Source organism: Berghia stephanieae, chromosome 5, assembly GCF_034508935.2.
Source record: "Berghia stephanieae isolate SIO BIC M18660-M18661 chromosome 5, UCSD_Bste_1.3, whole genome shotgun sequence".
Lineage (NCBI taxonomy): Eukaryota > Metazoa > Mollusca > Gastropoda > Nudibranchia > Aeolidiidae > Berghia > Berghia stephanieae.
The window spans coordinates 73278477-73305110 of NC_088364.1; the positions used below are offsets into that span (position 1 = coordinate 73278477).

At 36.4% G+C, this 26634-nt stretch overlaps 2 protein-coding genes across 3 annotated transcripts in view; one reads left to right on the plus strand and one right to left on the minus strand.

Moving 5' to 3' along the window:
- The first annotated feature begins 10390 nt into the window (after positions 1 to 10390).
- LOC144973578 (uncharacterized) lies at positions 10391 to 19423 on the plus strand. 2 transcript variants are annotated; one of them, XM_078916202.1, is made up of 7 exons: positions 10391 to 10642; positions 11200 to 11383; positions 12555 to 12581; positions 12952 to 13060; positions 15559 to 15804; positions 16879 to 16917; positions 18401 to 19423. In XM_078916202.1, the coding sequence occupies exons 2-7, from the start codon at positions 11240 to 11242 to the stop codon at positions 18403 to 18405; spliced, it is 570 nt and encodes a 189-aa protein (XP_078772328.1). In that variant the 5' UTR covers positions 10391 to 10642; positions 11200 to 11239; the 3' UTR covers positions 18406 to 19423. The 2 variants fall into 2 exon arrangements, with proteins under 2 accessions (XP_078772328.1, XP_078772329.1); XM_078916203.1 differs by having other exon boundaries at positions 10534 to 10618.
- A 2524-nt stretch (positions 19424 to 21947) lies between these two features.
- LOC144973579 (centromere protein X-like) overlaps positions 21948 to 26634 on the minus strand; it is a 7598-nt gene continuing 2911 nt past the window's right edge. The window contains exons 4-6 of the mRNA XM_078916204.1: positions 25068 to 25099; positions 23809 to 23865; positions 21948 to 22135 (exon numbers count right to left, since the gene is read on the minus strand). Coding sequence (XP_078772330.1) covers positions 22121 to 22135; positions 23809 to 23865; positions 25068 to 25099 — 104 coding nt within the window. The 3' untranslated portion in view covers positions 21948 to 22120. The remainder of the gene's footprint in view (positions 22136 to 23808; positions 23866 to 25067; positions 25100 to 26634) is intronic.

Below are 26634 nucleotides of genomic sequence, written 5' to 3' on the forward strand. Positions count from 1 at the left end.
TTTTCGGCTGTTGAATAGCAGAGGGCTAGTATGGTTGTCCTGACTGTTTTCTGATCTGCTCCCCGTGTAAGTTTTTCTTCTCTTTTCTTAGGAAGTTGTTTCTTTTGGCCACCTTTGCTTTTGTTTTCTTTGCGTTCTGAGAAAAGGACATTGTGCGGTTTACGGTAACACCGAGGTACACGGGGAATGTGTTGTTCTCCAATATGTCCCCATTCCAGGAGATGTTCAGTTTCCTGTTTTCTTTAGACTTGGCGGCTCTTTATATGGAAAGCACACTCTTGAGTTTTTCCTGGGTTAGCATTTTGTGAGTTCTTTAAATGTGGGCTCAGAGAGTGGCTCCAGGACATCCGTTAGTCTCTCCTCAATGGTCTTGAAATCAGAGGCCTGGGACGCGAGACACAGATCATCAGCATATAGAAACCCCTGGATGTTCTCGAACTGAGGTTGGTCATTGGTATAAACGTTGAAAAGGATAGGTGCAATTACCGATCCTTGAGGGAGTCCGTTCTTTTGTGATCTGCTTTTCTTCCCATCCATTTCCACAAAAAAGTGATGGTTTGACATAAGGGATTTTATTATTGCAACTATTTTTGTGTTACGAGTTACCCTTGCAACCTTTAGGAGCAGTTTCCTGTGATTTACTGTGTCATAGGCAGCTGCCAGGTCCACGAACACAGTTCATGTAATTTGTTTGTTCTCGTAGAGATGACTGATCCTACCTCAATGGCGATTGGTCCGGATTGTGATTTTGGTATGGGGTTGCCGACAGTTTTTGACATGGCTGGAAGACACAAATGCAGGGTCTGGGTTGTAACCTGTTCTCCAGCGAGCGCTTGAAAAGGATGATTCATGCGTCATAGAAGAGTGTCAGATTATATTGGTCAGCCCATTCCTCAACAGTATCTACATCTTCGTTGTTCTCATTGTATCCCCATTTGGTGCTGTGGCTGTTAAAGTCACCTATCACAATCATTGGTTTCTCACTAGTGGTGGATGTAACTGGCCACTTGAATGGCGTTGGTGGAGGTTTGTTGACAGATATCACATTGAAGTGTCTGCCTTCAATTCTGAGAATTTCCACCTCACTTACTGTCATGTCCTGGTTGTATGTCACTATTGATTTGTCTTTGACTTTGATGTAGTTAACGCTACCGTGAATGTTGCTTTCATGTTGTATGACTAAATGCATGCCAGGGATGTTTAGTGCCACGGTCTTGTGCGTCTCTTGTAGACAGAGTTGCGTCGCTGGAGGCCGATTGCTACAACACACACAACACCAACATTTTGCAAGTATCTTTAACACTTTTACCATTAAACGATGATATTGACAACAACAATAATAATAACTATTATTATTATTATTATTATTATTATTATTATTATTATTATTATTATTATTATTATTAATAATGATATTAGTAGTAGAGGTCTAGTAGTAGAAATAGTAACAGTTGGACCAAGTACATAAATATGAATATTTATACAGCGCATTTCAACAGATTCAGATAGCCGTGAGCAATGCGCTTCACAATGTTTCATATTTATCCCCCCCCCCCCCCCACTTCAACAAGCCGTATGGAACCATATTTCTTTGTCATACAGCCTGTTAAGCGACCCTTGTGTACTAAACCTGTCGCTACCCGTCATTTCTGTAGCCAGATACTCATTCAATCGAGTGGGGTAAGCGGTAAAGTGCCTTAGCCAGGGAAACAACGCGGGGACCACAATTTTTCACGATTAGTCATCCATCCTATTACTGATCACACTTAGCATTGGCATTGCTCGACTTTTGTGACAAGACGAAAACCGTACCGCTGAGCCATACGGTCCGTTAGTTCAGTCTAGTTTTGTGGTATCAGTGGTTATAATACAGTAGTGGTAGTGCAGTTATAGTAGAAGTACGTAGTAGTAGTCTTCTGTTCAAAATGGTCATCTGAGCGAAGAGATAGGAGATAGATTCGAATTTACTCTCTTCATTGCATTGACCGTATGCTTTGACTTTGATCATTTGATACGCTGTAAAAAAAAAAAAAAAAGTACGGTCCACCTTAACCAAAAACAAGCAACAATCTTAGTTTCCCTGAACATAGATATGGTTTTGTTTACGGGAAGAGGGGGAACCATGATTATGGTTTTCCTACAAAATAAAAGGAGCATTTGGGCTATAAATAATATGATCGTGGCCTCCCTAGCTATCTCAGGCTCGGAGTAAACAGCTGGAATTTATTCACGACCAGCTTCAGTTTGCTGCCTTAGCAACATGTAAACAAAAAGTTGGTTGGATGCGCATGACATTACTAAAGGTCAACTGCAGCATAGTTCGGGTCATTTATAAAAAAAATCTGGGTCACGTTTGACGTCAAATGTTATTGTTTACATATGGGGCACCTTCCTTTACTCTTCTATTAAAATAGAACAGTAAAGTTTGCTGCCCCAAACGTAAACAAAGGTCGAGAAGCACATGGCAAACCACATGTTCCTGTCTTGACAGCTCACGTTCCAATGTAAATAATAGAAAGAAAATAACCTTTAAAATTTGGCTGTTAGGTGGCAAAAGAAACACATATTCATAAATACTCGATCATGCATCAAATAATGTCTAGATATGGATATTTTATGGAACAAAAGGTAAAATTTATCAAAAGTTACGTCTATCTATTTTTAGACCAGAGCAAATTATTGCGCTGGTGTGAACAAAACGAGAATTGTTCGGAGCCTGATTTTCATAATAATTTAGCCTTATATTATTATTTCTGCAACTGTTAGATTTTATGTAAACATATTTTCAATACTGAAAGTGTATTGCCTACAACTCAAACTACAAAATTGGGAGACCTATATTGTGCGTAAATTATTCCGGTCCCTAACGGAAATCACTAGCAACTTGTTATTGTTTACGTTTGGGGCAGCAAACTTTACTGTTCTATAGATATTGTAGTAAGTTTAAGAAATCTCAATTTTAATTCATTTGCCTTCATCTCGTACTACTGGGATATAGGATATACTTATGATTTATTCATCTAAGATTTATCACATAATATGACTAAATCAACATAATTTATAGATAATTAATTTAGTAAAATTATCAACTTTTACCACGAGACCCGCCGTAAATTCGCAATATTCTTTTGTCATCCCATCCTTGTTTTGTATTGTATCTCGTTAAACCACCCATCTAAATGAAGACTTCTGAGCAATTGTTAAAATACTTTGTTCCTCACAAAATTCTCAATAAAATTAAGAATAAGATCAGAGCTGCTTTCAAGCCAATCTGGGTTTTTTGTTTACTTTGTTGTTGTTTAAAGAAACAAAAACAAAAAAACAAAAAACAAACAAAAAAACGATGAACCAAAGTGCGCTAACTACTTTTACTTTTTAGAACAGCGAGGTACTGTTCCCCATTATTGATCGTGCCATGTGGCAAGAAAAAAAGCTCTGCCCTTGCTTTTACTGACATGGCACCCCATACCAATTGTTTCGGAGGACGGTTCATTGTGGGCATGTGGTCATGCTTTCGTCGTATCTTTCCACTCCTCACATTGTACTGCCTCATAGAGAACTTGCCTATTGTATAAGTTATGAAGCTCTGACTTTGAATTATCGATGGGAACTCATTAAGTCTATGGTAGCAGTACCATTTATGATGTTGTCATAAAAATAACCGTTTGTGATTCTTAGGAAAGGATATTTTGAGACAATAGAGTGAACGCTGATAGGCCTATCGGCACAACTCTAACTGTAAACCCTCTTCCGCACTAGAACAGGACTGTCGTGGGACAGTCCTGTCCCAAATCTGTAACATATAGAATTTAGAGAAATCTTCCGCACCTATTGGGACGGGACAAAACAGTCCCGTTGTGTCCCAAGCCGTTGTGAAATGCGACAAAATCAACGGGACAGGACTGTCCCAGTCCCGTGTTCATATCGTTTGTGATAGTAGAAAAATATAGCAGACTTCCGCACTAGGACAAAAAAAGTCCCAGACTTGGCGGCGCCGTGTCAAAATTGAAATGCCTGTCTTTATTTTCTGCATCCTTACTACTACTACTACTACTACTACTACTACTACTACTACTACTACTACTACTACTACTACTACTACTACTACTACTACTACTACTCTTCTTCTTCTTCTTCGTCTTGTGGAAACCTCCAATATTGTCGAGGATCACTCCACAGTTTGTAGTGTTTTACATTTTTAAACTTGCTAAAACTCTGCACATAATACTAAAACCACATAGATTAAAAAGTCACGTTGTGAACTCCAGCAATCGCGTGAAGGCATGTTGGCAACCGTTTTCAGCCACTTTAGCTGGGAGGCTATTCCATAGTCGGGCAGTGGAAGGGAAAAACGAATACATGTGGGCGTCTGTTTTTGATGTTGGGATGGTTACTCTTGTTGTGTGTCCCTCGTATTTCTTGTGCCGATATCTTTGATGTCGTTTGGAAGTTTAAGGCACGAATTTTTGTAGTAGATCTTGTGGAACAATTTAAGTTTATCTATCTTTCTTCTCTTTTCCAGAGGTTCAAGGCCAATCCGTTGTGATATTTCAGACGCACTTGAGAAAGGATCGAATGTGTTTGTGATGCGTCTTGCTGTTTTACTTTGGATGTTTTCTAAGGTGTCGATGTTTTTCTTTGTATATGGGTCCCAATTTGAGCTGCCATACTCCAAAATTGGTCTAACAATAGTTTTAAAAGCAAGGGTTTGAGTTGTGATTGGGCATCTTTTTAAATTGCGGGTGATGTAAGCGCTTGTTTGATTTGCCTTTGAAGCCAGGTGACATATGTGGTCATTCCATTTGAGGTTTTTAGCAAACTCAATGCCAAGGTATTTTGCTGTCTTTACATGTTCCAGGTTTTGACCATGAAGTTGGTATTCAAATGTTATAGGTGCTTTCTTATTTGTGATGGTTAGAACATTGCACTTTGATACGTTAAATTCCATTTGATTTATTGTTTCCCATTCTTGTAATTTAGCTAGATCGTCATTTAGTGTTTTGCAGTCGTCTGTTGTTTTTATCTGATTATATAATGCTGTGTCGTCAGCAAAGAGGCGCACTTTTGACCTTATACCTCGTGGAAGATCGTTTATGTACACTAAAAATAGGACGGGCCCAAGGACTGAGCCCTGAGGTACGCCCGATGTCACCATCCCGATAGTGGAAGTCTCGCCGTCGACAAGAACTTGTTGGGTGCGATTGTCCAGAAAAGTTGCAATCCATTGTAAGGTTTTGTTCCTGATACCAACGTCATACAATTTCTGGATTAACCGATGGTGAGGGACCTTGTCGAAGGCCTTGGCAAAGTCCAGTAGTACTAGATCAATTTGACCACCTTTATCAATAGCAGCTGGCAGATCATGTGTTAATGATAGAAGTTGAGTTTGACATGAGTGGTGCTTCCTAAATCCGTGCTGTTCATCACAAAAAATACTGTTAGTTTCGAGATATTCAGTTATTGAGGATCTCACTATATGCTCAAACAGTTTGCAGCAAATGCAGGTTAATGAAATTGGACGGTAGTTTTGAGCCCTGCTTCTATTACCTTTCTTGTAGATGGGTTGGACAAGAGCGTGCTTCCAAACAATTGGTATGTCTCCCGTTTCAAGAGAGAGTTTGAACAAATGTGTGAGGGCAGGTGCAAATTCGTTACTCAATATCTTTAAGAGACGGGATGGTATTTTGTCTGGGCCACATGCTTTCTTTGGATCTAGAGTGGCGAGGAGTTTGGAAACGCCCTCTACTGTCACATTGATTTCGGCCATAGTGTTGGAATCGTTTTCTTCGCCTTGTAGTTGTTGAGTGGTAATTTTGGTATGAGCTTTTGAAGCAAAAACAGAGCAGAATTGGTTATTAAGTATGTCTGCTTTTTCCTTTGCATCAGAGTATAATACACGATCATGCTCAAGGGGCGCTATACCAACCGAATCGCACCTCCTACTTTTTATAAATTTCCAGAGCTTTTTGTTTGAGTCTTCACTAACAAGTTCCTTAACATGGTTATGATAGGCCTTTCTACTCTCTTTTTGTGTTTCTTTTTTCAGTCGGGCATAATTGTACCAGTCTTTCTTACAGTTGGACTTTCTCGCTCTGCTCCATGCCTTTTGTTTCCGTCTAGATAATTGTTTGACGGTGGTGTTTATCCATCGTTGGTGAAATTTCCTTGAGCTTTTCTTCGTTGGTACATGTTTGGTCATCATTTTGTTTAGGTGGTCGTTGATGGCAGTCCAAACATCCTCAGTGCTTTCTAGATGTTGATTAATTATGTTTTCACTAAAAAGACGTGTTTCTGTCCGCATTTTGGCGATATTTGCCTTTTTCCAAATAGTAATAGGGTGTGATTTTTTTGTGATTTTGTTTGCTTTGATAGTGCTTTCCGTGATGAGAATGTCATGGTCACTAATGCCTGGAATGGTTGTACACTTGACAATTAAATTTGGTCGATTTGTGATAAATAAGTCGAGGATATTTGTACCCCTTGTTGGATTTTTGTTTATTTGACTCAGGCCAAAATCTTGCAATTTGTTAATAAATGCTTGGTTTATAAATGAAGGATATTGGTAACTGATTATTTTTTCTTGTTCCCAATTGTATCAGGTAGGTTCAGGTCTCGCTTAACCAGAGTACATTTTTCGGGTCTAGGCTATCAATACAGCGTGTTATCTCAGTCATTTGTTCCATAGTTGAGTTTGAAGGTGTTCTATACATAGCGCCCACAGTGAGTAGGCCTTGTTCTGTTTTGATATTTACGATCACCGATTCTGATTTTGTTTGGATGTCAAGCTTTATTACTGAGAGGTTCGTTGTTGTTGCAACCAGCACCCCACCATACCTATCTTCTCGGTCTTTCCTGAACACGTTGAAATATGTCTCTGGTGGAAATATTTCACTGTCCTTTATTTCGGAATGTAGCCATGTTTCCGTACCTATGATTATGTCTGGTTTTATTTCTGATATCAATTTCCAAAATTCCGGTACTACTACTACTACTACTACTACTACTACTACTACTACTACTACTACTACTACTACTACTACTACTACTACTACTACTACTACTACTACTACCCCTACCACTACTACTACTACTACTACTACTACTACTACTACTACTACTACTACTACTACTACTACTTACTACTACTACTACTACTACTGTTGCTTCTGCTGCTGCTAATGCCACTAATATATTAATACCTACATCCCTTACATTTTGTATTTATTTCCAATTCCATTGTATTTATTTTCCAACAATAGTCCACACTTTATTTTAGTTCACTGTCTTCTATACTGCATTACACAGTTCCTACCCGCCTCCCCTCTTTTGACTTAATTAATTACGCACCTTTTATAAATTTCTATTGCTCTGTTTTAATTCGCGCTTCCTCACAAAGTAGCATACAATTTCCTGCCTATCAATATTTTTGTTTATGCATCTTAACAACGCCATTTCCACATTATCTCATTCGTCTGTAGTTTTTAATTCATCATGTGTTGTTGATGAAGGGGAAAGCCGAAACGTCCATTTTATCTGTTTTCGTATATTAAACTGAAGCTTACATTCAATTTCACAGTTACGATTTATTTATTTATTTCAATTCTGAATATAAAAAAGCAAGAACAATTCAAAAAATAATTCTATGTGATGAAACCACGTACAGAAGGCATAGCAACATAAACATTTTCGGCAATTTAAAAACGTATGTTTATAAATATAATTTAAGAAGTGTCACCTTTTGTGACACAGCAGTAACGTGTCTAAAACCAGTCGCACATCTATTCGGTACCTTGTGGGATCGTTATTTATTTCGGGAATTTTCAATGAAAATATTTTAAAGTAAGTCCTTCTGAGCCCCCTGGACTCATTGTAAGACAAATTAACTCCTTTAGAGCCTTGTAGCCAATGGTGCAGGAGTTATTCCGGTTTCAATAGCGTGAAGCGGACAACTAACGTATTTGTTTGAAAACCTTTGAACAGGACGCTAGTCTATCGCAGATTACTATCCCAGCTTGACAGGTACCCTTTTACACCTGAATGGAGTGAGTGATTGGAGTAAATTTTCTTGCTCTAGAAAGTACAAATTGGCTTCGGTCGGAATCGAACACGGAACCTCTGACTCCAGAGTACAACGCGCTAACCATGGGCCATCTTGCCTCCTAAGCTTATAAATCCGGAACTTATCCATGTTTCTGTAACGTTGAGCAGACAGATAACAGTTTAAAATTTAAAAAAAAATAAAATTCCCTTTTTCATCCCATAGGGGAAATTTTTCTCGAGGGTCTATTCCAGGGGAAGACTGGAATAACCCAGGCGTCAGCCGCAATGCAGCGCCGCAAATTGATCTAGTTGAGGTGACTTACTCAAGGCAACACAGCGCATCAGCGGGTGATCGAACTGATGCCTTTCGGGTACGAAGCAAAGACCGTACCACCGAGCCATGCTGACTTTCTATTATCCTCTTGAAGAATGATGCTAGTCCGTCGAAGATTACTTTCATCAGCGAACTGGTACTCATTTGCACCTGGGTAAAATGAGGTGATTCCAAGAAAGTCATTTTAAGATAAGATCGGAGATCACCATAGAGTCTACGGAATTGACCCTTGAGCAATCTTTGGGTCATTAAAGGATGCACCCAATATTGTTTTCTCTTTCAATTTGTCTTTTTTTTCCCACGTAGTAAAGCACAGAAATATGCAACCTCTATTTTATCCATTACTAGTAGTAGTAGTAGTAGTGGTAGTAGTAGCAGTGGTAGTAGTAGTAGTAGTAGTAGTAGTAGTAGTAGTAGTAGTAGTAGTAGTAGTAGTAGTAGTAGTAGTAGTAGTAGTAGTAGTAGCAGCAGCAATAATCTTGCTATAAGAATATTTCATGATTATATAAATCTTATGTAAACAAATCCCATTGTACAGTGTAAAAAAATCATTATCGTCATGTCGTATCTTATGTTGATTCATAAAATGTGAATTATTAGAGTTGTACCAAGGACTTATTTTTTAGATTATTAATTTATAATTCAAACTATTAAATAACTAATCTATTAATTAGAAGATTTTACATTATTATTATAACCAATATAATAATAATAATAATAATAATAATAAATAATAATAATAATAATAATAATAATAATAATAATAATAATAATAATAATAATAATAATAATGGTGAAGATACTACTACTACTGCTACTCTCTCTCTCTCTCTCTCTCTCTCTCTCTCTCTCTCTCTCTCTCTCTCTCTCTCTCTCTATTATTATTATTATTATTATTATTATTATTATTATTATTTATTATTATTATTATTATATATTATTATTATTATTATTATTATTATTATTATTATTACTATTATTATTATTATTATCATTATTATTATTATTATTATTATTATTATTATTATTATTATTATTATTATTATTATTATTATTATTATTATTATTATTATTATTATTATTATTATTATTATTATTTAATTATTATTATTATTATTATTATTATTATTATTATTATTATTATTATTATTATTATTATTATTATTATTATTATATTATTATTATTATTATTATTATTATTATCATTGTTTGCCTTTCTTTATTATCGATTTTATTTACTTGATTTGTTGATGAAAATATTATATTCTTGTATGTGTTATATTGGCAATTGCCTACAAATAAACTTTTGAATCTTGTAAAAAAAAAAAAAAAATGCATTCGCGCAGGTATGTCCCGGGACAGTCCTGTTCTAGTGCGGAGCCCCTTTTGAATAGAAGTTTTCTCCAGTGGGACAGGAAAATTTGTCCCGGGACAGTTTTGTCCTAGTGCGGAAGAGGGTTAAGGTGCTGAACCATAGCACTCTAGAGACAGCATTGCATAGATAGCATTGTGCTGAACACATCTGAATATTTCCATCGCGGAAGTTACGGTGCATGATTGCCAATTTGGCGTTTCTAACTTCAAATTATAAAACTTGGCGTTTAAAAAAAAAAGCCGTTTGGAAGTTGGAATACAAAAAATGGGGTGTGTCTCACATTGTTTTGGGCCCATTGTTGTCATGGTAATACTCTCAAACCAAAGCAAAATATTGTTCATTGCAACGATATTAACTCAAGCTCATAATTGCTATTGGTTCCAGACCTGTCAAATATGTGCACGTTGGGTTTGGCATTTTGCCTTTTTTTTTTTTTCAAATAATTCAATTTCACCTAATTTTATAGTCAAATTAACGCTAATTTTTCAAATTAGGCCTGTGACTATTTTCACCCTTTAATTGATAATTCGGGGCGAATGTTTCTCTTTATCAATATGCTATTCATTGCCACGTGATAAGAAAATAAAGATTTATTTCCACTTGTAAAAACAGAGGTTGCGGTACGCGACAATAGCAACAACGAATGGTAAGGCGAGTGGTCATTGCCCCACCCGCTCAGTTTATCGTCGTATTAAAAGTTCGTTCTGATGCTTGGAAAAGTTAGGCATTTTTTTCAGGCTAGTTGGCACTTTTCTATGATATATTTGGCGTTTTAAAAAAATTTAATCTGGCAATGCTGTTGTTACTGTGCTCGTGAGTGATTTTGACGAACCATTGGCGACTGTAAACAAAAGTAAAAGATCTCATCGGTTGGTATAATTAAAGTAAAGTTGGTAAGGATGTAATCTTTCATCTCCCTATACTATATCACATATAATACATTAGAAAGATAACTTTTCACAAATATATCTAGGAGAGATTTCTAATAATTGCTCAAAACGTGAATCATGAACAGAAACGCCAACGCCCACCCTTAGACTTAGACAAATTTTTGTACTGTTTGAAATCGAAAATTATGTTCTGCCTGTGGGACAAATAAACCAATATGGAGCGTAATAGTCATTGTGAATCGATTGAGATGCGTGATATGAATGTTCATATATATATATTTATCATCTTCTTGATCAACTTCGACTAAATGCCCGCTCCGTCTAAATGCTCTTTTTTTGCTCTGCTTCCCAACCACCGCATTTATATTTAAGCGATGACCACTGCCACTGTGTCTAGATACATCTAAGACTCTGTCTCTGTTGTTACTGCTGCTGCTGCTATTATTATTAGGTCAGCAACCAACCACCACTACAAGATGCTTTAATTTAATTTTTTCATTTCACCGATGAAGATTTCGAAGCTATTTTCTGACATCAACTGTATTTGATTTTTTTTTCAGAATGAATCACCTCCCATTTCAATTGGAGTAATATTAAAAGATGGGCAAAAAACACAAGTATGGCAAGCATTCCTCCTCTTCCTCTTCCTCTTCATCGAGCAGTGATTCCTCTGATGAAGAATGGAGACATCTTCCCAAGCATGAGAAGAAAATGCGTAAAAAGTGGAAAAAGCAAATGAGGAAAGTAAGTATTTAAAAGATATTTCATTTGCATCATGTATCATTAAGGTAGAGTGGAAATAGGAATGTATTATTATTTATAAGGTTTATTGTTCATATTTTCCCATGATTTTCTATGGCAGCTACAGATATATGATGTGTAAATAGAATTGATAATGTTCTTCCATTAGTGTTTAACATTTGACTAAAAATTAATTCGAATTTTTAAATGAGTATCTCTTTTCATATATTGAATAATAATATTCATTTAGTATTATTATATGATATGATAGGAAAGGAAATTTGTGGTTTTGCCTGATAGCCAGTATTCAGTGGATCTACTTGTCTATATAATGTCATCTCTCTGTACTCTGAAGATCTCTGTCCCCAGCAATTTATACAAATTACAGAAACATCAATCAATGTGTGCATTGAAGTCACTAAAATTCATCAGAAATTAAAGTGTGAATATCACTTGGGCTGGGGATCTCGATAGCTCTGCTTTTAGAGCACTCGCTTCATACATAATGGGACTGAGATCAATCCCAAGCCAGTCAAGACACCCCCTCCTTCCCCTGTCCACCCAGCTATGATCAGGCAGCAGAGTCTGTTAGATCTGGCAGAAAGTGCTTTGCGATAGACTTGTATCCTATCCAATGGATAGCAAGCAATTGTTTATTGTCTGTTTTACGCTATAGAAACTGGGATAAACTCCATCTCTATGAGCCAATGGCTCTTAAGGACTCCGTTTTTTATTTATCACTTAGGCACATATGTCACCGAAGATGGAAGTTATCCATCTCTTTCACACATTGACATATTGCTGTACTCTATAAATCACACTGTCCAGTTTGGCTTTTTGTATTTCGATTGCTTGATGTTTTTTGTTTTTTTGTTTTGTTCAAATAATTTCAATTAGCAAAGATGAATAAGTTGGTAAAATTTACTATATCATTTCGTCTGCTCTATGTTCTTTTTTGTTCAAAATATGAAATGTTATTAGCCAAGCCTTGCATCTAGTGTAGAATAGCTTTTAATTAAAGTTATACAAGCAATTGAAACCAAACTCATTCACATGATCGTGTAGTTAGAACATTTGTGTTTCTGAAATTTTTGTTCAAATTAACGAATTCTTTCTTTCTATTTTTTCTTTGTTTCTTTTTTTTTTTTTTTTTTTTTTGTTGTTGTAATATCAGGGCCACGTGGCACACGGGACTTTGCCAGTGAGTATTTTCATATTCGGATTTAAGATTTTTGTTTTATTATTATTGATGTTTTTGGCAGAGGTCATGCTTGGGGGGAGAGAGAGAGAGAGAGAGAGAGAGAGAGAGAGAGAGAGAGAGAGAGAGAGAGAGAGAGAGAGAGAGAGAGAGAGAGAGAGAGAAGAGAGAGAGAGAGTAGCAGTAGTAGTAGTATCTTCACCATTATTATTATTATTATTATTATTATTATTATATTATTATTATTATTATTATTATTATTATTATATTATTATTATTATTATTATTATTATTATTATTATTATTATTATTATAATATTATTATTATTATTTTTGTTATTATTATCATCATCATCCTTATGACCATCTCCAGCCCTGGCAAGGCGGGCCAGCTTGGGCACCTCCTATGAAGGCTGGTAAAGGTCACAAGAAAGGAGCCAAAGGTTATCCCATGGGAACCCAGCCCCCAACAGGATATCCAGGTAAGTAGAGAGTGTTATGTAACATAGCTGCCATTTGCATACCTACCAACCCTTCCGCTTTTGGCGGAATCATTCCTATTTTCACTCTTCCTTTTTGTACTATTCCGCCATTGTCTTTAAAATTCCGATTTACAAAAATGATGCTAATGGTAAGAATTAAAAAGAGCAAAAGGTTGAGGGGTGAAAGAGGTTAAATTCCTTTTTTTTTGTCTCAAATTCCTATTTTCAGGCGTCCTGATTCCACTTTTGGAATGTGAAGGGTTGGCAGGTCTGCATTTGTACTGTATAACATTTACTTAGTACCTATTTCAAGGCTGGAATGTGGGATTACATTTTTGTTTTGTATTTCAAATTTTAATCCAGTCAGATGTGGTAGAAATGGTGGCTGTAGAAATGTTAGTGATAGTATTGGTTGTTGTCATTGTCATTTATTTACACTTTTGTGTGCTTAAAACGCGTTATTCCAGTTAGGGATACCACAACCAAATTAATGTAAATGTTGCTGCTCGAAGCTCGAAGAAATTAATAATAATGTGAAAATGAATGTAAGCTTCAATTTAATTACAAAAACAGATCAAATGAACGTTTCAGGTTTCCCCTTTATCAACAACACAGGATGAATGAAACACCACAGATGGATGAGATAATGTGGTAGTGGCGTAGTTAAGATGAATAAACAAAACATTGGTTGGCAGGAAATAGTATACTACATTGTAAGGAAGCCTGAATTAAAATATAAAATTAAATGTTACAATTGTAGATTATCTATTAAGTTATGCTGATACCAATGGAATATGAAGACTGTAATTTTGAAATATTACGGAAAAGTTAATCTAAAATATTCCGTCTTCATTTAAATTAAATTATATGATTATAGATTATAGATATAATTTATAGAGTGCCAATCTCCACCCAACGTGTTCAAAGGCAACAAGACATAGGTGACTTTGAGGATTTAAAAAAGTTAAATGGTACATTTTAAGAAAATTAAATGTTACAATTGTAGATGATCTATTAAGTTCTGCTGATACCAATGGAATAGGAAGACTGTAATTTTGAAATATGTGACCGAACGTCTAAAAACGGTATTATGTCGGAACGAACCATATGCTTAAAAGCCGAATTAAATGTTAAACTGGTCAAAAATATAAATAGTTGGCATTAGCACCCTAAAATATGGTATCCATTCTCCTCAATAAAACATACAAACTCAACACAAGTCTGATATTTCTGACTATAAATTCAATTTTCAACATCTGAACCATCCCGACTTAATACCGATTTGAGGCGAAGGGTCACATATTAAGGAAAAGTTAATCCAAAATATTCCGTCTTCAGTCTAGACTTAAGCACTCAATAGTATGAGCATTTCTTGTAAGATCCAAGACAGAATTCTAGATTGATGGTGCTGCAAAGGAAAATGCACTTTCCATGAATTTTGTTTTAGACTTTTTTCTTTTTAAAGTGATGTGCCATGGGGAATTGAGACAGATAGATAGATGGAAATGAAAGGCAGTTCTTTAACAATATACATTTTAGTGAATTTCAGTTTGTTTGGCATGTGTATTTGGATGACTGTCACTGTGTCTGTTAAGACATTTTAAACCAATTACAGCTTTAATTGCTTCAATTTTGGTTTGCTGAAGAATGTTCCCACCAAAATGTTGAACTTCTCCCAATACTTTTATTTACTATTCTCCAAGGGCAACTCTATGATACCTCTACAGATCTTATTAAATTGAATTAAACACTCAATGTACAGTTGATCAGCTTTAAAATGTCAATCTATGCTCTTGAGAATGTCGAGTGGTGTGCTCATTGCTTTAAGTGCTCATTATTTGAGTTTGAGGAAAGTGGCAGCTAGGCAAAAGGTAAATTATAAAACAAATTTCCACAGTTTAACCATGCTCAAACAATTTATTTCCTGATAACTTCAGATCAAACCCAGTCTCTCTTTCCTACAGTACAAATATCCTGTCATTCACCTTTTTGTATTAGCACTCGTGTCCTTTTAAACAGATTCCCAAGCATTCCTCTGAGATGATTGAGTTATTTTATAATGCGTTTAAAGTTCCTTACCCATAGATACAGTACAAAGGCAAGAGTTTTGTTGGTTTTCACAGCTTTTAGAGACAACGTGGCTCCGTGGTACAGTCTTTGCTTAGTACCCGAAAGGTACCGAGTTTGAATACCCGCTACGTTGTGTGGCCTTGAGCAAGTCACCTCTCCCTAGCTCAGTTTGCGGCTAACGCCTGGGTTATTCCAGTCTTCCCTTGGAATAGACCCTAAAGACAAATTTCCCCTATGGGATGAATAAAGGGAATTTTATTTTTTGTTCTTCTGGGATCTCATTTCTAGACCTGTAAATTCTCTATCAATTGATTGAGATCAGCAAATCTATCAAAATATTAAAAGAAAAAAGATTGCGATGTATGTGTACACTTCACAAAACTTTATAAACACCTAAAATTTTTTTTTTTTTTTTTCATTCTTTATAGTAGGTGGCTACCCTGCACCCCAAGGGTACCCAACACAACCAGGATATCCAGGTCAACAGCCGGGTGCATATCCTGTCCCCCAGAATCCTGGTTACCCCCCACCTGGTGGGGCGTACCCTGGAGCACCTCCACCTGGTGGGTACCCTGCTGGGGGCCAGTATCCCCCACCACCACCAGCCCAGTACGCCCATCCAGCTACTGGTGCTGCCTACGGGGCACACGGAGCTCCTTCTGGACCCTTCCAAGGTAAAAATAAATTTGTTTACAGAAGAGTATGGGTAGCTATGATAATGATAATGTTAATGACGACGATACATTGGTGATGATGATTATGATAATAGTAATACAATAAATAATTACAAGCATGATGTCAATATACCAGTCATTCTAAAAATGAAAGGGAAACAAATGAGAAAATACCAGAAATCTTGATGGTTTGGTGGCCTTTTAAAGAGCTGATTTTGAAATGTGTAACAGTTCACTCTATATGACTTTAAATAGTCTAATATTGTGGTTCGTCTCTGAAGACCAAGAATAATTTTTTGGGCCCATTCCTCAACACTACTAGCAAGGACCTCAAATAAGGATGTGCCCTCATGAAGTTGCTGTGAAAAACAGTGGAAGGTCTTGATAGTTACTATAGTGGCATGGCCAGAAACTGGTCTCAATGGTACCTTATCCTCATCGGTAATGGTTTCTTTAAAAAATTAACTATTGTCGAGTGGTATAGAGACTGAGTATCTACCAGTAATGGTGGCATTGGCCATGCCCATAATATAGAGACCGATAAACTGAGCATCGGCACTGCATTTTAGAGAACTTGAGAAATAGTTGGGTTTTTGGGGGGATTTTCTTTGGTTTGTTTTTTTGTTTATTTACTTTTTTTAATGGGGAGGGGGAAAGAGGTCTATCTCATTTACAGACTCTCAGTACCAGACTGGGATTGGCTGGGCAGCTTGCGAAGACAGGTAGACAGACTTGCAGGGAGTGGGTGATGTAGGGAGCAGTTCCCCCCGTTAGCCTATATTATGTTGAAAGTCCATTACTGTTATCAGTACTGAGATATGATGGCACGGCCTGGGACTAGGCTTGACCGCGTTGAATCTGACGACCACTGGATTTCAATTTGTACTCTTGTGTGTAAATGAATAAAGTTTGAGGAATTGTAACAAAGAAGTATAGTTATACCAGCTATGTTTCATTCTACTGAGTGTCAAGACTTTGATTTTTTTTTTTTGTGTGTGTTTTCATAGATTTGGTACCATGGACATATTCATTAAGTAGTAATAATGGTATTTTTCTTTTTCATTCAAATCTTAGCTCCCCCCGGCGGTGCCTATCAATCAGGATACCCACCCCGTAAGTTTTATGATTTGTTGCAATTTTCATGATTAGAATATGCTTCAACAGTCGTAACGTCACTTCTCTCGTAATGACGCATGGTAACTTAGTAACACTGGGTCTAAACTATCGGAACAATGGCGGATGCCCTTATGAAATATTTCTCCAATGAGCATAAAAGTGTATCCAGAGGGAAAAAAACCATTATAAATCTGACCATGTTTTGACTTTTACACATTCTGATCACAAGACATATGAAAAGTTCTAGCCGACATGAAGAATAAAAAGTACCAATTTTCTTTGTTTAGAACCAAGATGGCCGCTGTTGCTGGGCAATGTGACATCAGACTATTGAATTTAATTCTGACTAGAAACAATCACAAGGATTCAAATCGTACAACGAACCCAGACCTCGACTGATTTAAAACCAGCTGGCAATGCAACAGTACTTACTTATTGTTCAAACTGTGCAGCAAGATTGGTTATTGGGGAAAAAAACTAGATTCTACAGTAGCTCCAAGAATTAGCCGTTTGCCCTTCATTTGTTTCCATTGAGGACAAGGGTTGAATAGAGAATATGTTTGTTTTGTTACAGATCCTTGGATCCTACTGCTCCCAACTACATCCAGGATTATTTGGTCCCATATGAACCATCCCACACGCTCAAATCTCAAACTCCAAACTTTTAACCCTCCCATAAACTGTTTGCATACTATTTAACTCACTCAATCCTAGAGATTTTTGTTACTTTTCAAAATTGGAAAAAAAAAATGTATTAAAAATAAAAATGAGCATGTGCATAAATAGTTTTATTCAACTACCATTAACATGTAAAAATTAAGAACATTAGCTTTGATACTACTACTCCTTTAATTTGTCTCAGAAAAATGTAATAGGAATGGGGTAAAAGTAACCCTGGGTATACTACGGATAAAGTCGGTGTTAGGGTTGAGTGAGTTAAAATGTTTTGATGTTGGATTTTTGTTAAAAATAGGATCACAGACACGGAACACCTTGCCTCCATCTTTGAGCCAAGTCTTAAGAGTTTTAGATAATTGACAATAGTCAAATGGAATGGAAGCTTCAATTTAATTAACAAAGACATAGTTTGGACGTTTCAAGTTTCCCCTTTGTCAACAAAACATGACAAACCCAATGTTAATATACAATATAGCAGAGCTAGCTTATGCAGAACAACCCAAGGCAGGAAAAAAATGTGTTTTATATCAGTAATTTTTTCTATCAATTTGTCTCAGATGAAAAAAAAATGAGTCTTGCGTTCAATATCACCATCAGTTCACTTTTTAAGCCTGTCGATTACAAGTGTTCTTTACTGTATGAAGAAAGAAGAAAACTTGTTATTCTATTCGTTGTTTCAAAACAATAAATAGTCCTATCTTTTGACTCTAAAATGTCAATATCACAGTGTAAAATTCAACACGTAGACTTGAAATTATCCATCGATTATTTTTTATTTTTCTCTTCTCTGCTCTCATTTCAGACTGATTGATTGTTGAGGGTTCCTCTCCTTGGTGGCGGCCAGTCAGATAATTTATCGTTTATACGGATTTTGTTATGTATCAATGGTAAATTATACTGAAGAATATTGACTTTACCCTATATTTAATTAGAGATTTTCATTATATTCCCATTTAAATATTTTCTTATCATCTTTCCTATTTGGGTGTGACTATGAAGAGAACAACCTAGGATTTTCTTATTTAATGTATCTGAAAATTGTAGTTTTAAACCATATGAAAGCTTCTTTTGGACTATCAGGTTTGCATTTATAACTTATAAAATTCCAATCAAAAAGTAAATAATATATAAATAATGTGAATGCAAATAATGATAATTCTAATTGGTTTTCTCATCATAACTTTCACTTTTTTATAATTTAATGAGTAATTTGTCATGTTGTGTATGTTATTTTGTTTTTTGTTATTGTTATTTTACAATGATGTGCGTTGTGAAATAAATTCAAGTACTGCTGTTTGTTGTTCATGTTACAATTTTATTGCCATCTGTGATGAAATTACATTTTTGTTTGGGTAACGCTTGAAATAAAAATTACATCCTTTATTTATTTTAATATGGCCTTGGTTGTCGGCGTTGTTTGTTTTAAAAATGGAATTGGGTCAGGATTCAGCTTGGATTTATAAAATTAAATCTGCCTCAATTTCTAAGTTGGATTATTATGAATGGTTTGTTCTTCCTATTGATAATCAGTCGACTTGAAATTTTTCCTTTTCCTTTTTCCAAGTTTTTTATGTCAATAGTTATACGTATTGTTACAATTAATAAATCATTTACATAATCTAGCTTTCATATATTTCATAATTTGATTATAGAGTGTAAGATTTTTCATTACATCAATTTACTTTGAGGAAATTTAAAAAATTGACAACTGAAGTTAAATTGCTATGCAATTTGTATATTTGATGTTTCAGTTCCTGACAAGTTATTCTATTTTAAAAATTTTATCTTAACATACAATTGATTGGAAAATAAAACGAAAACACTTCATGCTTAGTCTTTAATTTATTTTGGCACTTACTGTGTCTTGTATCCCCTTATAGCTGTTTTCCAATTTGCTTTTTGTCTTTGTCTTGGAATGAGATGACTTGGTTTTGTCTTAGCCCTGGCTGGGAGGGGTAACAGTCAAATACATAGTTATTGTTTTGGGAGGTGGTATTTTTTCCTTGTAAAACATCTCTCTGTTATGTATTATATTTGTTCTTTTGAATATACAGTAAAATTACTTTAAACCGAAAGAAGCTAAACCGAAAAATACCTTAAACCGCAAAGAATTTAATAAATTGTACGAATTTTTTCATTATCTTTGTACTAATTCTCACTATGAACCGAAATACTTCTAAGCACTTCTAATACTTGAGCACACCTTCCCTTTTTCTTCAAAAATTCGGCAAAGAGCCTACATATAAGATGAGGGTAAGGGGTGGGGTGGGGGCTTCAATCACTGCACTTGGGCTTGGCCATCACCACAATCGCACAGACTGGAAAAGGAAGATAACGCGTGACTGGCAGGCAAAAATGGAGGAATGAGGGGGAGGCGGGAGTGTAGAATCACGCAGGCAAGATGGTCTCGCTTGTGTGTTGATGCTATGGATTTTCAACACGACACTAAGTGGGGTGGGTGTAGACAACTTACCATTGATGCCATTTCCACTTTGTTTTACTCCCATAGTGGGCAGGGGGGTAATACTGTGTCTTCTATCCCCTTATATCTGTTTTCCAACATGCTTTCTGTCTTTGTCTTGGAATGAGATTACTTGGTTTTGTCCTGGCCCTGGCTGGAGTCCTAGCTGGGTGGGAAACAGTCAAATGCATAGTTATTGTTTTGGGAGATGATATTTTTTTCCTTGTAAATCATCTCTCTGTTATGTATTATTATATTTGTTATTTTTCAATGTATAAGTATAATGTAAGCATTTGAGTGTGTTCCTCTTTGTTGGATTTTTTTCTTGTGTCCGGATGAGACTTATAGGTGATCTCAAACTAAGTACATTGGTGATATGCTCTTGGAATCTACATCTGATCCCTATTTGTTCCCAGTTCCCCTATGTCTTGCTTTCTCTTGGATGCTTCAATTGTAATTCTAGAACTTTTTACTATCCCATTTTCTTCCTTTTTACTGGCGCTGATATAACCTAAATGTGTTGCAAGCGCCGTAAAACCACTAAAAACAAACACTTTGTTTTAATTGTGTGTGTGTGTGGGGGGGGGGGGGGGGGGTGTATGTAGTTAGGCTTTAGAACCTAATGGCAATTCAACAAAAGAGGGGTGTGTAGTAGACAGCTTAGCATTGACACGACTTTTCATTTCACTTCACCTCTGAGCGCATCATTCATTGTCAATTATCACACAAAACCTTCAATCTTATTTTAGCTTTACATTTTACTGTTTAAAAGAAAGCACCGTCTTACACATTGGAATTTTAAAAAAAAAATCAAGTTCATGAAAAAAAAGTTGAGCAAGACGGAGATATGTTAAAAAACACGGCATCCCGAACTCAACTTTTGAACAATTTTGATTGTCAAAACAAAACCCCCAAAATATTTTTAAAAAACACAAAAACAAAATAATAATAAGGAAAATTTTTTTAAAATAAGAAAAAAAAAACCAAAGCAAAAAATGAATAAATAAATAAATGGTTACTAAGACAACTTTTATTTATGGGTAACAACCCATGATACGATTGAAAAAGCAATTGAATAGTACCACCCTTGAAAAACATCGCAAAACGGGTACTTGCTTTAAACCGAAATGGTTTAGAAGGTCCTCAGAATTTCGGTTTGAAGTAATTCTACTGTATAATGTAAGCATTTGAGTGTATTCCTCTTTGTTGGAGCTTGTACTTGCGTCCGGATGAAACTTATAGTCATAGGCGATCTCAAACTAAGTACATTGATGGTATGCTCTTGGAATCCACACCTGATCCCTATTTGTTCCCAGTTCCCCTTAGTCTTACTTTTTCTTGGGTGCTTTAATTGTAATTCTAGAATTTGACCATCCCATTTTCTTCCTTTTTACTGGCACTGGTATAACCTAAATGTGTTGATATAGGCCAGTGTTCCTCACCCTAAAATTATTTTTAAAAATTGAGCTTTCATATAGAGCAATATCCACTAAACATGCTCAAAGCACTTTGCAAGGGGTCCCTGGCCAACAGCAACATTTAACATGTAGTACGGTACATGATGCTTGTTAGGCAATATTACAATTTTTTCGGACAGAGACAACGCTGTTAATGGCCAGGTACTCATTTTACACCTGAGTACGGTGAGAGAATGTGAGTAAAGAGCCTTCTCCAAGGACTCAACTATGCGTCGAGCGAGGCTCGAACCCAGGACCTTCCAATCCGAAAGTGAGTGTCATACTCATACCACCAGACTACATAGCCACACCCTAAGAAAAATTCCATCAATTACCACATGACCTAGGTCATGCTTATATTAAAGTTCCAGACAATGGTCGAGCATCTATTATAAATGAGCACTTAACAAAATACAGTAACACCTCAAAACTATAATGTATACCAAACTTTTATTTACACACACATACCACCATTCCTGTAATTATTTTAACTACGAATAAGTGTTAAATCATGACAGTTCAGTAACACTCTCAATGTAAATTGTGAGGTCAGCACAACTTGAAATTGATGAAAAGATCCGACAATTTCTCCAGTCTATCACATTCACATATCCAAAAGCTGCAAAAGATACAAAAATTCACAAATGCAATAATTTAGTAACAAACACGACAACAATGATAATAATAAGTAGCAGAATCGTACAATAAAGGAGAAACCACTCTACTCCTGCAAATCCGTAAAAGCTGAATACTGTCATCTGCATTTTTTGCCAAATTGGGACCTAAAATTTGCCGCACTTTGGGTCCTTATTTGAAGATTTTTTGACGAAACGATCCATGACTGAAGTTGGAAGTGTAAGTGACTCGATTTATTTGACTTGAGAAATGACATGACTGTGAATAGCGTTGGTACAAAGATTTTAAAGGATCATTATCTGTAGAGAGTAGCTTCCCTTGGTTTGGGCCCAGGCAAAGCTGCAACATTTCTTAAGTTTCGCACCTTTTTTTTCTCATTATTTTGTTTTCGCACCTTTTTTTTCTCATTATTTTGTTTTCGCTTCTTTTTTTTTCCCAAAAAAATTTGCCACGATTTGCCAATTTTGGCAAAGACAATGCTGTTAACGGCCAGGTACTCGTTTTACACCTGAGTATGGGGAGAGAATGTGAGTAAAGAGCCTTCTCCAAGGACTCAACTATGCGCGAGGCTCGAACCCAGGACCAGGTCCGAAAGCGAGTGTCATACCACTTGACCACATAGCCGCACTATACTTACAGATTTCAAACATGAGAGTGTTAAAGCAGTTCATTTTCTTTTACAAATAAGTTACTAGCACGATGACGTAGGGAATATTGTTTTGTGGTGACAGAGATTATACTTATACTTTTTAAGTTTCTAAATTATCTTATCTAAAATATAAAAGTAAACAATTAGGGAGCAGGCACTGATGTGAGACAGCTCGGAAAATGTGTATTTGAAATAAGTGGCAAATTTTGGGTGGTGGTGGTTGTAGTAGTAGTGGTAGTGATGATGTGGTGGTGGTGCTTGTAGTAGTAACGGTAATGATGATGTGGTGGAGGTGGTTGTAGTAGTAGTGGTAGTGATGATGGCTGTAATACTAGTGGCAATGATGATGATGTGGTGGTTGGAAGGGGGGGGGGGGGGCATCCTTGGAACAAATTGACCTCACCGGTATTTGTCGGAAGTTGCCTGGAGCCCGGAATTTTTTGCTCCAGACCAGAGTTTTTTTCTGGTGAAACCGGAGTTTTGGCATCACTTTTTAGTATCAGATATCTACGAAAACTGCCGAAAATCGCCACAATGATGTCGTTATTCGGAGGTTTTATCAAATAGTGCGTCATTATTTGGAGGTTTTTTAAATGATCTTAAATAGAAGAAAAATCGGGACCACGGGTCAATGTCGTTATCAGGAGGTTGTCGCTATTCGGAGGTGTCGTAATCGGGAGGTTCCACTGTAACTGTAATAAGCATTCACCAAAATTGTATTAAATGGATAAAAACCTCTATATGGCATTCTTGTATGTGTAACCATCAATAATTTGTTGTTGTTTTTACACAAAAAGAAAGCTTAATCCTTTCACCACTCTTCTAAAATAAAAGAATTTTGTCACAACGTTGTCTAGGAACCAGTCACAAATTCTTTATTCTTCTCGACTAATTCGACATTAATGTTTTTTTGTTTTTTTTTATATCTTAAGGTTACTATTATAAAAACAGCGAACAATTTTAAATCTTGAATTAGATCTAGATCTTTTTATTATTTCAATTCTTACCAATTGGGTCAAAGTCTTTTCAAAATGTTCAATAGACACAGAACTGCTGCCCTCTTTCTGAAATAAAAAGAAAAGAAAAACACGTGCTAGTTTTCGGTTGACACATGACAGTAAATGGCCTTTATATCAACTTATCATTATTACTGGGACACTGAGACCTCCCTCCATACCAGCCATCTATATAGCGGGGATAGCACCACCACACATCCGCAGAGACGCACAGACCAAAGTCCAGAAATACAAACAAGAAAGTGACACCAGACCTCTTTATGAGCATTACATCGTGCCAAGGAGACTGAAATCTAGGAAAAGCTTCCTGACAACTGAAGGCATCCACCCAGACCATGCAGCCATATACAGAGTGCATTCATGGAAAGAATGGGACTGCTGCCCAAATGATGCCATTCAGGTACCCAAAGAAGAACTGCCAAGCGGAGTAAATCTCCCAGGAAAGATTGGTTGACACTGAACCGGGCAAGGTCTAAAGTGGGGAAGACCAAAACAACCTTACAAAAATGGGGACTTTCTTCAGAATGCCGATGTCAATGTGGACACACGGCTCAAAACATGGACCACATCCTTCACGAGTGCGAACTTGGACCACATGTCAGTGATATGGACCTGAGAGGCTGCACCCCTGAAGCCATCCAATGGATCCACCACTGGCGCGAAACGATATGATGATCATACGACCCACTATTAACTGTAAGATGTACTGAAATAAAGCTGCAATATTACGCGCTTATTTCAAGTAGTAAGAAAATAATTGTGTTAAACTTTGATGCAGTGGCCTTTTACACGTTCTTGTACCATGAACCATGGTGACTTTTCACAATTTCGAGGAAGATTCAGTCTTCCCCGAGTGAAGATTGTAAAAGTAGAATACCAAAACTATCTACTCTAGCCTATCAAATAGAAGGGGGCGGGGGTAGTAATAGAAGGAGTGTGTGTGCACTTTGACCATAGAGAGAGAGAGGGGGGGGGGGGAGGGGGGTGGTTGCCAATTTGACCAATTCGTAGAAGATAGAAGGGGGGAATGCATTTTGGGCATTTCCTAATTTAGGCGAAGTGAGACGTGATGTATAGAATAGTTTTCTCCCCCTCCCGCCCCCCCCCACTACCCAATACTTTCAATTTCACTTGTCACCAAATTATATAATGAGTATCATGGAAGTATTGAATTTCATATCACCACCAATCTTGTCAACGTTCCAGATCCGATGATATAACAAGGTTCCTAGTATGATATCCACCCTTACCTTTGCTTGGTCAGCAGCTCGAGTTAGAGATTCTGTTTGTGAAAAAGAAATAATTATATTTAGAAAGTAACTCATATTTGTTTTGACTTCTCACATAATCATTGATGGGAAAAATACCTTACGCTAAATGAAAATGAATGCCTCTGGACCATTTAAATTTAAATTGGAATTTTTTGTTTAGAAGAGTGAATGTGGTTTGTGCGGCTATGTGGTCTTGTGGATCGGATCAGAAGGTCCCAAGTTTGAGCCTCACTCTGCGTATAGTTGAGTCCTTGGAAAATGCTCTTTACTCACATTCTCTCACTGTACTCAGGGGTAAAATGAGTACCTGGCCGTCAACAGCATTGTCTCTGTCCGAAAAAAAATTGTAATATCACATAACAGGCGTCATGTCTACTATTGCTCAGGGACCCTTTGTAAAGCGCTTTGAGCATGTTTAGTGGATATTGTACTATATAAAAGCTCTATTTTTATATTTTTTTCTTTCTTAAAATTAAAAAAAAAAAACCAAAAAAAAACAAAACAGTTCCATACATTTGCATAGCACTTTCCATACAACAGTATCTCGAAGCATTTTTATACTAAAATTAATTTTTATTTAGCACCTCATCCATCCATCCAAAAATAAAGAAGACGTCGATGAGATTGAGTTAAACCTGAACTAATCCAACAATAATTCATTCAATTACTTTCTTGAACCTAACCTCAGACCTAACCATTTTCACCAAGAGAGTAGTCAGAGATACAACAAAGTCTTCAATACGAAAAATCTCAAGGGATTTCACTCATGTGTCCACAGATTTATATATTTTTACTGAGTTGATTCCCTTATGCCGTAATGTATAAGTATAACTCCTGCTTTACTCTGAAAATAGTGCTACAAAACAAGAATTACAAGTTTACTGTGAGTTAGTGTTAGTGTACGATGCTAAGGACATGCAAATCACCATCTTTTCTACTTGGAAGGAGGGAATTAGACGAAGTGGAACACTTCATTTTGGTTTAGCGATTAGAATTCTATTGTGCTTTCTTGTTTTACTGTGTTTGTCAGCGATATAAGAGACAAAAACTATATACAAACTGCTTGTGGTTGATTTGTTTAATTTCAGGGGTTCAATGGCACTCTTAGGTTACATAAACCCCTGTAAAAAAATTAAGGAAGAGGATGGGACAATCAGAGATTATAGTCCACTTTTTAGATGTGCCTAGCCTAAATGCACCAATGACAAAGAAAATCATGCAGACTAGTTCGAATACAAAACAGTGGTAGTATTTTGGGATAGTTACTGATAGTTCCATTGCGCTCTAATATGTTGTTCAATATTGGGAAATAGAGGAAGCTATGTAAATGTCTAAAAAAAAAAAAAGAGAGAGAGAGAGAGAGAGAACAACCCAATATATCATTTTCACCAGTGCGGCTATGTGGTCTAGTGGTATGACACTCGCTTTCGGATGCTTTCTATGCTCGGCGCATAGTTGAGTCCTTGGAGAAGGCTCTTTACTCTCACCGTACTCAGGTGAAAAAAGAGTACCTGGCCGCTAACAGCGCTGTCTCTGTCCGAAAAAT